At 40.3% G+C, this 11,948-nt stretch overlaps 1 protein-coding gene across 5 annotated transcripts in view; it reads left to right on the plus strand.

Annotated features, from left to right (window-relative positions):
• Positions 1 to 11,948, plus strand: part of DIAPH1 (diaphanous related formin 1) — an 84,906-nt gene that overhangs the window by 29,233 nt on the left and 43,725 nt on the right. For 4 of the 5 annotated variants that reach the window (XM_027841954.1, XM_027841955.1, XM_027841957.1 and 1 more), the window contains 9 exons: positions 1,189 to 1,319; positions 1,436 to 1,522; positions 5,582 to 5,645; positions 6,515 to 6,654; positions 7,125 to 7,233; positions 8,378 to 8,488; positions 8,664 to 8,782; positions 9,491 to 9,607; positions 10,428 to 10,543. In XM_027841954.1, the coding sequence (XP_027697755.1) occupies positions 1,189 to 1,319; positions 1,436 to 1,522; positions 5,582 to 5,645; positions 6,515 to 6,654; positions 7,125 to 7,233; positions 8,378 to 8,488; positions 8,664 to 8,782; positions 9,491 to 9,607; positions 10,428 to 10,543 (994 nt within the window). The remainder of the gene's footprint in view (positions 1 to 1,188; positions 1,320 to 1,435; positions 1,523 to 5,581; positions 5,646 to 6,514; positions 6,655 to 7,124; positions 7,234 to 8,377; positions 8,489 to 8,663; positions 8,783 to 9,490; positions 9,608 to 10,427; positions 10,544 to 11,948) is intronic. The other variant, XM_027841956.1, reaches the window with a different exon arrangement.

The following is an 11,948-nucleotide window of genomic DNA, read 5'->3' on the forward strand; positions in this document are numbered from 1 at the left end:
GCTAGTTTGTAGTTCCACCAACAAATGTATTAGCGTCCCAGTTTTTCCACATTCCCTCCATTTGTCATTTTCCCTTTCTGTCATGTTAGCCAATCTGACACGTGTGATGTGGTACCTCAGAATTGTTTCAATTTGCATTTCTCTAATCAGTAGTGATTTAGAGCATTTTTTCATATAATTATAGATAGCTTTGATTTCTTCTTCAGAAAACTGCCTATTCATATACTTTGACCATTTACCAAGTGGAGAATGGCTCTTATTTTTGTAAATTTGACTCAGTTCCCTATATATTTGAGAAATGAGCCCTATATCAAAGAAACTTGCTATAAAATTTTCCCCCTGGTTTTCTGTTTTCCTTCTAATCTTGGCTACATTGATTTTATTTGTGCAAAACCTTTTAAATTTGATGTAATCAAAATTATCCATTTTATTTCCTGTATTCCTCTCTATCTCTTGTTTGGCCATAAATTCTTCCCTTAACCACAGATGTGACAGGTAAAATTTTCCATTCTCCCCTAGTTTGCTTATGATACCACCTTTTATGTCTAAATCATGTACACATTTTGTCCTTATCTTGGTATATGTTGTGAGATGTTGGTCTGTACGTAGTTTTTGCCAAAGTGCTTTCCAGTTTCCCCAGCAATTTTTGTCAAATAGTGAGTTCTTGCTTCAAAACTTGGATCTTTGGTTTTATCAAACACCAGATTACTACAGTCATTTACTACTATGTATTGTGTACCTAATCTATTCTACTAATCCACCTCTATTTCTTAGCCAGTACCAGATTGTTTTGATGATTACTGTTTTGTAATATAATTTGAGATCTGATATTCTAGGGTGGAAGGCAGTATTGAGATATGGACACAACATTGGGAGATTCTGCCATTGCTTTATTTTAAAGACATTATATCTGTTTGTAGTAAGTCTATTTTATCCTAATGTACAGCTCTAAATACTTCAACCCTCCTGTTTGGGCGCCTTCTCTTTGATCTGAATGAATCTTATTAATGAAGTGTAGGAGGAAAGATTCTTTGTAGATTTGTCTAGTCCCCTGCTCATGTCCCTCTGATTGTAGACCACATGGCTCAGTGGTCTGAGTGATGGGACTCTGGTGTCCTGAGAAATATTGTTTAGCTAGTTTTGACTCTCAGATGTTGATCTATCATCTCTGCCTTTTTTCTTTTCCAGGGTATGAGTCAAAAGGAGAGTTCCAGGTCTGCCATGATGTACATCCAAGAGCTTCGTTCAGGCTTAAAGGATATGCCTCTACTTAGCTGCCTAGAGTCCCTTCGTGTGTCACTTAATAATAACCCTGTCAGGTGAGAGGCTGGCTTCATTTGGGGAAAGTTACTGTAGAAGTCTTGAGGATGCGCTATGCTAGATGTAAGTTGTTAATTTGATTTGATGCTGCATTGATTCTGTGTATTCCTTACAGCTGGGTACAGACATTTGGAGCTGAGGGCCTTGCATCCTTGCTGGACATACTTAAACGACTCCACGATGAGAGAGAGGAATCTCCTGGGTGAGGGCTCCTGAATCTCTCTATCTTCTGGAAAGAGGGAAGCACAAAATGGGCAAGGCTATATATTTTGTGATAAACAGCTATTTTACATGAGATGTAATGGATTGGAGGATTATTCTCAGCTAAGGATGGAGTTTTTCTCTTGGATGGTTAAGGGTAAAGCAAGGTACAGGGAAAGAGAGCTAAAAATTAAACTTTAAATAAGTACTCCATCTACATCAAACATCTCCCTAACCTTCTGGAGGCCAGATTATCCTCACTCAAACTAGAAGTGAGGTCTGGGTAAATACCGAACTGTCTAGTAAAGTCTGTCCTGCCCAGGGTTATCCTTGATCTGGATATCTTTCAAGTAGCTGATCAAGTTCTAGGACTGGGCTAGGATTATGGGTTAATTTTAGTGCAAGCTTGAAGGTTGGGAAGCAGGGGAAATACCTAGGATCAATTTAGACTTATCTTGAACCTTGAGCCAAGTGGACATCCCCAACCATTTTGTTTTCCTTTAAAAATGGGATGATCCAGAGTGGACCTAAACTACTAGATATGACATACTTTTTGGAGGTTGTGCTCCAGGTCTGAGTTTATAGCTATTTATACTCAATATTTTCACTTCCTCACTTCCTACTGACTTCTCAGGCCCTTGGCAATCTGGCTTAGAACCCCACCATTCTACTGAAACTGTTCTCTCAAAAGTTATGAGTGATTTCCTAACTGCTAAACCCAGTGACCTTTTTTCAGTCCTCCTACTCCTTCTTGCTGTAGGTTTTGACACTGTTGACCTTTGCTACCTCCTAGGTGCTTACTATCATCTTTTGGTACTCCCATCTATCTATTACTTCTGTTTTTTTTATTTGGATCATTACCATATCCAATCTTCTTTGCATGGATGTATCCTGGAACTCTGTCTTGGGCACTCTTCATCAGTCAATAAACATTTATTAAGCATCAACCATATGCCATATGCTAGAGACTAGAGATACAAATACAAAAGTGAAACAGTCCCCTGCCTTCAAGAAGCTTACATTCTGTTGGGGAGTACAGCATGTTTCCAGATAAATAAATACAGGATATATACAGAATAAATGCAAAGTGATTTTGTTTGGGGACACTTAAAAATGAATAGCTAGCATTTGTATAGTGCTTGGAAGGTTTACAAAGCCCTTAATAAATAATCTCATTTTTTCCTCACAGTAAACCTGGAAGTTAGGTGCTAGTATTAACCCCATTTTACAGATGAGGAAAACAGAGTAATTGACTTGTCCAGGGTCACACAGTTAGTAATGTCTGAAGCAAGTTTACCTGACTCCAGGTCCAGTTCTCTATTTACTGTAATGCCTAGCTGCCTCAACTGGAGAAGTCCTGAAAGACCTAAAGTGGCACTTGAGCTGAGCCTTGACAGGAGCTGAAGGTGCCAAGTGTTGGGGGTGAGGATGGAAAGCATTTCAGACATGGTGGAGAACCAGGGAAAGGCACAGGGCAGAAGAAGGAATGTCACATGGAAACAAGAAGTTGGCCAGCCTGACTGTAACATAGTTTGTGAAGTAGAGTAATCAGCCTGGAAAGGAAAGCTAGAATAAGATTGTGAAGGTCTTTAAATGGCAAACAGGAATTTGCATTTATCCTTGATCAAAGGTTCTTAAGCAGAGAATTGATATAGTCAAGCCTAAGCTTTTTTCAAATAATAATTTTGTAGCTGTGTGGAGGATGATTGGAGAGGGGACAGACTTGAGGCAGAGAAACCAATTAGATAGCTAATTCCATAGCCTAGGGGTGATAAGGACCTGAATAAGAGTAGTTGTCCCCTTTCCCACTCCCTCTCCTGATTTCTTTACCTCCTTAATATTACTCAAGGAGTTATGTATTGTATCTCTATTCATATAGCTCTCAAATCTATGTATTGAGCCACTGTCTCTTTCCTGAGCTTCAACTTTGTACCAACAATTTCCTGCCGGACATCTCCATTTGAATATCCCACAGGCATCTCAAAATCAGTATGTCTAAAACAGAACTCCTCTGTGTCCTAAAATATACTCCTTTCCTTAATTCTCTATTTCTGTCAAATGTACCACCACTACCACCCTTCCAAGCACCTAGGTTTACAACCTCAGAGTTGATTCTCAATTCTTCATGCCCAACATCTAGTTGCCAGATTTTATTGTTTCTACCTCCACAGCTTCTCTTATCTATTCACTCACTCCATCCTCATATCCAGCATCCTAATTTAGGCCCTTATCATTTCTCACCTTGATTTTTATTTTTATTTTTTTATCACCTTGATTTTTAAAAGAGCTTCCTAATTGTTCTCCTTGCTTCAAGTCTTTTCCCTGCCTAATCCATTTATATACCTGCCAGATAGACATTCCTAAAGCAGCGTTGTGACTATCTCACTCCTTTGCTTAAGAGGCTTCAGTAGTACTCTTCTAGGATAAAATACAAGCCCCCAGTATATCATTTAATATCCTTCACAATCTGAATCTAATCTCTTTTTCAAGAATAATTGTAATAATTGTTTACTTCCTTTTAAATACTCTGTGTTCAGCCAGACTGGCCTACTTGCTATCCCAATAGAGGACATTCCATCTCCTTTCCCATGCCTTTGCCTAGGCTGTTCCCCATGCCTACAGTGGTTTCCCTCTTCACCTCTATCTCTTGGAATCTCCCTCTTCCTTCAAAACATGGTTAAGATGCCACCTCCTATAGGAAGCCCCCACCCTACTTTTTAGTGTTCTCCCCTCCCCATTTGTACTTTCTTTGTATATGTTTTATTATATATTTATGTGTGTGCCTTTTTTTTTCTAAGTAGAATGTAAACTCCTTGAGGATAAAGACTGTTTGGTTTTTGCCTTAATATCCCAATATCTACTACAAAGCCTGTCATACAGTAGGTTCTCAATAAATGGTTTTTTTTTAATTTAATAGGGTATAATGGAGTGAGGTATTAATCTATAGGGCATTTTTCTAAATGGTAATTAGTACTTCACTGAACAGTTGCTTCAGGGATCTGGAATTTTATTAGTGAGACTACTCCTTCCACTAATGTAGCCACTATCGCTTTTATAACTTAGTAAATAGTCTGAGTTGAATTGGCCAAAAAAATTCATCACACTTGTGATGGTGACAATATTAAACTTAGCTCAGCTGGATTTCAAACAGTGGGCATGCAGTTTGTCATTGGATTGGTATTTAAAGCCTTTCCAGATTTGTTGAACCATCCAGAGCTTGCACATGTCACACTGAGGTATTGGGATAAGACTTTGGAGAATATGAAAGAGAATTGATTCTGTGGGTGCCTGGAGGATTAGTGGGAAGGTTTGTGGTCCTACTCCCACTAGATTTTTAGTATTCAAGCTGAAGAGAAAACACAGGACTAACTAAGACCAGGACTTATGGATCTCTTCAGTAACTGCCAAAATAATTGTCCTGAAACATTTGTCTAACCATGTCACTTCCTGCTCAAGGCTTCAGTGGCTTTTAATACCTCTAGAATAAAATATAAACTCTTCTCCTAATATATAAAGTCTCTCACAATCTGGTTCCAGCATAACTTTCCAGCTCCTTCATACTCTCTGGAATCCAGACACATCATCCTATTTACTGTTCCTCAAACTTGGTGTCCAATCTCCTGTCTTCGTGCCTTTTCCCCCTGCTTTTAGAATTCATTCCTTCCTCACCTATACTTCTAGCTTAAATTCCTTAGCTTCCTTTAAGGTTCAGCTAAAGGACCACCTACCCTAGGAATTGTTTCCTAATTCCTCTTACTTGTGGGTGCTATTTCCCTCCTCAAATGATCTCATCCTTACTCATTTACATGTTCTGTTTCATTTCCTTTGGTAAAATGTAAATCCTCTTTGAGGATTGGGATTGCCTTACCTTGGTCTTTGTAGTCACCATCACCTCTGTAGTAAGCGCTTCAATGTTTGTTGAAGTGAATGGCTCTGCCCCTTCTTAGTCTTTAGGATTTCAGGGTTGAGTGTTGTGTCCCAGTTTAGGAGCCTTTTCTTTGGCTATTGGGAGGGAATGTAGCATTAAAGGCATTTCATTGATTGCTTCTTCTTTGTGCAGAAGCTACGACAGCCGTAATAAGCATGAGATCATTCGCTGTTTGAAAGCTTTTATGAATAACAAGGTGAGATCTTTTCCCTCCTCTGTCTCCCTGCCTCTCCCACACCGCTACCCAGTCCCTCTCCACTTGGCAACTCAAAAGAGGCAGCCAAGAGCACGAGGTTAAATAACTTTCCATTATCCTGGTTCATACCTATTTTTTGGTGGCACCTGTATATCCTTTATTAGTCCATTCCAGCTTAGTTCTTTTCCTCCCTTGTTTTTTTGTCCTGTGCTTTTATGTTTCCTAACCTGCACACATTCTTTTCAAAAGTCTGACCTCTCTCCTTACTTAATAATAATAACTAGCATTTATGTAGTGCTTACTACATGCCAGGCACTGTGCTAAGTGCTCTACAAATGTCTTCTCATTAGATCCTCCCAAAAGCCTTGGGAGATAGTTGCTGTTATGATCCCCATTTTATAGTTGAGGAAACTGAAGCAAACAGAGGTTGTCACTTGCCAGGGGTCACACAGCTAGGAAGTGTCTGAGGCTGGATTTGAACCTAGGTCTTCTTGACCCAAGCCCCAGTGCTCTATCCACTGTGCCACCTAACTACTGCCTCTCTCATCCCAGTGTAGTCTCGTACTTCTCACATATGCCTGTTTTCAGAATCCCCTTAGTCTTTCTGCTTTGACTCATAATAAAAAAGATAACTTCATTTCAGATTAGTTCTCCCTTTCCTTATTCATTTGCACAGTTATTTGCATTAATAAGTAGTTCATCTCTATCCTTGGAGAACTTGGGTTCTTGTACCTCTGCAGAAAAGAGATTTTGCTTTGTCTTGTAGTATGGGATTCTGCTGAGAAAGAGGCATGGGATACTGTATCTTCGTATTCTTTCATATGGCTCTAAAATCTTTACATTCTTCTTTCCTGTTCTTGCTTTGCCAGTTTGGGATCAAGACAATGTTGGAAACAGAAGAAGGAATCCTGCTGCTGGTCAGAGCCATGGACCCTGCTGTCCCCAATATGATGATTGATGCAGCCAAGCTTCTGTCTGCTCTCTGCATTCTACCACAACCTGAGGATATGTATGTGACTTAGAATTTTCTTCATTTCCCATTTTCTTTCCCTGTTTTTTTAAATCTCTGCAAGTATATGTGCTGGAGGACTGGTTTGCTTGAGTGTGAGGAAATGTGCCTCTTGAACTCAGTTGCTTGGATAGACTGTGGTTCTACTCAGTATGGAATCTGGTGACTCTCATTCCCAATACAAGAGACCTAAGTGAGTGACTGTCTTTAGAAAAAACTCTGTATTAGGAAGACTAGTAGAGGATATCCTATGGGCCACTGTCCACTTCTGAAGCCTCTGAGGGGTGGAAGCAGTGGTGTGGGTATTTTCCTAAACTTCCAAAAAGATCTTTCTTCTTGTGTCATGCCAGAATAATTATACCCTTTCTTTTCTCTTCTTACCCATACCTCTGAGGTAGGACCCTGAATAGTCTATCTTCCTTTTTCCCCATCCTTTTCTTCCCACCTTTTAACCACTTTCTCCAATGCAGGAACGAACGAGTTCTGGAGGCAATGACAGAGCGAGCAGAGATGGAGGAAGTTGACCGTTTCCAGCCTCTTTTGGAGGGATTAAAGAGTGGAACCTCCATTGCCCTCAAGGTGTGTAATCTGAGAGCAGCCCCTGGGAAGAAGATGCAAGGGCCATTATTTCTTGGGTCTTCTAGTCTCTCACTAGAACAAATGGAGTGTCTTCTTTTTGTGTGCTTTATGCTAAACGGTAAGTATGGGGCTTCTTTCTCAAGAAAGCAGACTTTCTTGGGTGCCACATTTTAGGAAGGGCATAGGTAAGCTAGAGCATATCGAGCATGTTGGCATCCAGGGCTGGAGATCATGCCCTATAAAAACTGCTTGAAGAAACTGAGGATATTTAACCTAGAAAAGAGAAAACGTAGAGGAGTCATGATGGTAGTGTTTAAGTATTTGAAAACTATGGGGGAAAAGGATTAGACTTGCTTTGCTTGGTCCTAGAGGGCCAAGTCGGTCCTAGTGGGAGCCATGGGGTGGAAGTTACAGAGAAGCAGATTTAGACTGTAAGGAAACATTCTCTAATAATTAGAGTTGGCCATATATGAAGCACACAGGAGATACTTAGTCTTCAAATAGAGGCTAGATGACCACTTGTCAGTGATACTGTAGATGGGAATTTGGGTTAGGTATGTTTTGGATTGAGAGACAGTTTGATGTCGGGGATTGGAATCAGACTGACCAGGGTTCAAATTCAAACTCTGACACAAACTAGCAGTATAAAACTGGGCAAATCATTCAGTCTCCCAGTGTCGCCTCAGTGCATCTCTCGACTGAGCTATAGACGAATTGCTGATCAGCCATTGTAGAGGGAGTTTCCTCACTAAGGAGCTTCCTATACTAGTGATAGATCTAAGCTGAAAAAAATTAAAAGTTTGGAAAACTGTCTTGGACCAAAGAGCCTCTGGTGACCTATCCTTGATTCAGTTTTGGTTAGGAATTTCTGTGACTATTTTATAGCTGGCAAAACTGAATTTTAAAACAAGGAAGACACTTGCCCAGTCCAGGGTTTCACAGGCCCAGGAATTATATTAAGAACTCTGATCTAATCCACTCAGTTATTAGATTGGGCCTCATGACTTTAATAGCTCTTGTAGGATCTACGTTAGATGTTGAGGGTATGTATTTTCCTCTAAAAATAAGTTTAATGGAAAAGGAACCTTCCTTAGTTTCCTCAGGAAGTTAACATTAACCCAGCTATCTTATCTTTCCATCTTAGGTGGGATGTCTACAGTTGATCAATGCCCTCATCACACCTGCAGAAGAACTTGATTTCAGAGTTCACATCCGAAGTGAGCTGATGCGCTCGGGTCTGCAGCAAGTGCTTAAGGTGAGGGCAAGTTCCTTAGAATTATAATATGACTTGTTTTTTTCCTTTTTTTTCTGCACTAATATCTCTCATTCTCTTAAAAGCCTTGGTTATCAGTTTAAAACAATTTTAGAGAACAACCAGGACGTAATGGACACTAATAAGTTTTTTGATGCCTGTGTTTGACTGTTGATAGGACCTGCGGCTGATGGAGAATGAAGATATGAAGGTACAGCTGGCAGTCTTTGATGAACAAGGGGAGGAGGATTCCTATGACCTGAAGGGAAGGCTGGAAGACATACGAATGGAAATGGAATATCCTTCTGCTAAATAGTGGCTCCAGATGTGGTGCCTGTATTAAATTCAGTTGTAGCAGCTGAATTTTGGGTGAAATCCTTGTGTCCTGAGAAAGATTTCACTACCTAAGGAATTAGGGTCCATGTCCCTATAATTTACTCAGCAAGAGAACCTTGTGGACATTCTTTACGATATTCTCAGGCTTCTTTTGTCTGAGAAACCTTAGACGAGGACATCAGAGAGTCCTTTACAACAGAGGGGGCCAGAAAGATTAGTATTTGCTTCTTGGGAATACTATGAGATTTGAATTTAATTGCAAGAAAAAATAGGTCAAGGAATGTGGCCAAAACATGACCTTTTGAGGAGGTTTGTGTGTCCCTGACTACTTTGTATGTATTCCTTAAGTGAGGATTGAGAGTCACTGGCAATAATCTGGTTACATGTTGAGATCTGGTGCAACTACTTTTGAAGTTACTTTAGGTTCTCTTCACTATTGATCCTCTAGATCTGAAGAATTTTACAACATAACACTTTTGCACAGTGGTCTCTTGAGTTGAGGGGAGTTTAGGAGATGGAGCTTGATTCCATGTGCTAATGATGGAGTTTCATTTTTTTTGGGGGGGAGGACAGGTGGGGCATTTCATAGAATTAGTGACAACTGTCAGGAATCTGTGACTAGCCTAGTTTCTAAAATCATCTTTTCCTTAGCCCTTTCCCCTTTTCCACTGATTTCAGTGAAGTTTTCCAGATCCTCCTGAACACAGTTAAAGATTCAAAAGCCGAGCCGCTCTTCTTGTCTATCCTACAGCACCTGCTGCTAGTCCGAAATGACTACGAGGCCAGGTGGGGTGGATGGCAGGGTGCCTGAGAAACTTTGGTGTTAAATTAAGGAAGAAAAATAAACTTTTAGATTACAAGGTAAAGTAGAGGAAGTAAAGAAGGACTAGCATTCACTCACAGCCATAGGTGTCTGAGAATTTTCTCTTCAATTAGACAGAAAACTACCTCTGATTGGCTGAGAGGTACAAAGGGTGCAATCTCTTTTGGGGTCAGGCATTTTAAGGTTATCTTTAAAGTAGTTTCCATTTGGAGTAAGGGAGCCATACCTGCCCATTTGATTGAAAAGGAATAGTCAGCAGATGATGGTAGTATTGTCCTGTCAGAGGAAGACCAAGACAGAATTCTTTGGGAGAGGAGAGGGGGCTGAAAAATGGAGTCAGAGAGCAGGAATTTGGGCTTGATTATCCAGAAAACTCAGGGCAGCTAAAGTAGTTCATGGCATGGCTATAACAACCTTATTTCAGATTTCTAAAAAGGACTTTATCTCAAGATTTTTCCCTTGGACTCCATACTGAGTTAGTGATTGAGTCAGTCAACAAGCAACATTTATTAAGCTTCTTTGTGCCAGATATGTGCTAAGTGATGGGGACACGAAAAAAGATAAAAGAAAGTCCTTTGTCTCTAAGAACTCACAGTCTAAGGAGGGACAGAGACAAGATTGCAAACAACTCTGTACAAACAAGCTATAGTCAGGATAAATTTGAAATAACCAATAGAGGAGAGAGAAACTGTTTATTGCAGCCATGTGACTTCTAGGGTCCGGAGCTTCTTTGGAGCCTAAGGGTATTTTGGTTATTCCTCACTCTCTTTTTCTTTTTTGCAGACCTCAGTACTATAAGCTGATAGATGAGTGTATATCACAGATAGTGCTGCACAAGAATGGTGCTGATCCCGACTTCAAGTGCCGACACCTCCAAATAGACATTGAAGGGTTGATTGGTAAGCACAAGGGTAACTACTGCTGCCATTGACTTTTCATCAAAACATCCCTTCCACCTCCCATCTCACTTTCCAATTAATTAACCGAAAGAATAAGCACTTATTAAATGCCAGACATAATGCTAGTTGGTGGGGAGACAAAGACAAAAATGGCATTATCCTTGCTCCTCAAAGCTCATGTTTTGGAGAGGGGGACAGCATGTATACATACAAGTATGTCCAAAATAAATACCAAGTCATTTTGTGGGACAGGCACTACCTGGAGGATCTAGAAAGGCCTCATATAGGAGGTGGCATTTGAGCCTAACTCTAAAGTTAACCAGGTCTTCTGTGAGGCAGATAAAAGGAAGGGGGTGCATTTCAAGCTTGTGTCAAGGCACAGGGAAGGGCAATTGAGTGCTGTGTGTGAAAAGCAATGATGAGGCTAGTTTAGCTGTACTCAAGAAGAGTACCTGAAGAGAATGAATGTGTAACACTGGAAAGATAGGTTGGAGCCAAACCAAGGGCTTGAAGGGCTTGAAGGGCTTGAAGTACCAAATGGAAGAGTTTTTATTTTATTCTGTATCTTGACCTTGTCTCCTTCCTGAGCTCCAGTTTGTATCATCAACTTTGGACATTTTGAGCTAAATGTCCTGTAAGCATGAGTCTCACATGCAACATATCCAGAATAACTCTATCTTTTCTTTTAAATCTATTCTCTTCTGAACTTTTGTATTACTGTCCAGGGCAACACTATCCCCCATCAGTTACCAGATCTTATCATTTCTACCCCTGCATCCATCTCTTGCATCCAACACCTCTCTCCAAATAGTCACCATCCTAGTTTTAGGCCCTTTTCTGAACTGTTGCAATAGCCTCCTAATTAGTCTCCCTACCTGAAGTCTTTCTTCACTAAATTCTATCCTCCAAAGCTTCCAAAGTGATTTTTTCCAAAGTCCAAGTCTAACTATGTCACAGCTTTACTCAATAAACTCCATTTTTTATTCTCTAGGGTATTCAGAATACCCGATTATCTAGAATAAAATAAAAACTCCTGTCATTGAAAACCCTTCACAACCTAGCCTTGGCCTACCTTTTGGTCCGAATTACATGTTACTCTCACAAAACTTTATGATTTAGTCATCCTATCCATACTTTTTTTTTTCACATGTGGCTTTCCATTTCCTCACTCTATGCCTTTGCATCTAGGGAAGGTAAACTTCTTTTTAGGCTCTGTGTGTGTGTGGAGAGAGTAGGGAAGGGGATATTACAAAGGCACAAAAATCTATGCCTTGAATGCGCTACCCCCTCACTTATTCCTTTTGGGACCCCTGGTTTCCTCATAGACTGAACTCAGGCTGTACCTTCTACATGAAGCCTTTCCTGAACCTCTCAAGCTAGGAGTACCCCACCCACAAAAATCATC

Source organism: Vombatus ursinus, unplaced genomic scaffold (genome assembly GCF_900497805.2).
Source record: "Vombatus ursinus unplaced genomic scaffold, bare-nosed wombat genome assembly UNPS02014863.1, whole genome shotgun sequence".
NCBI classification, from domain to species: domain Eukaryota; kingdom Metazoa; phylum Chordata; class Mammalia; order Diprotodontia; family Vombatidae; genus Vombatus; species Vombatus ursinus.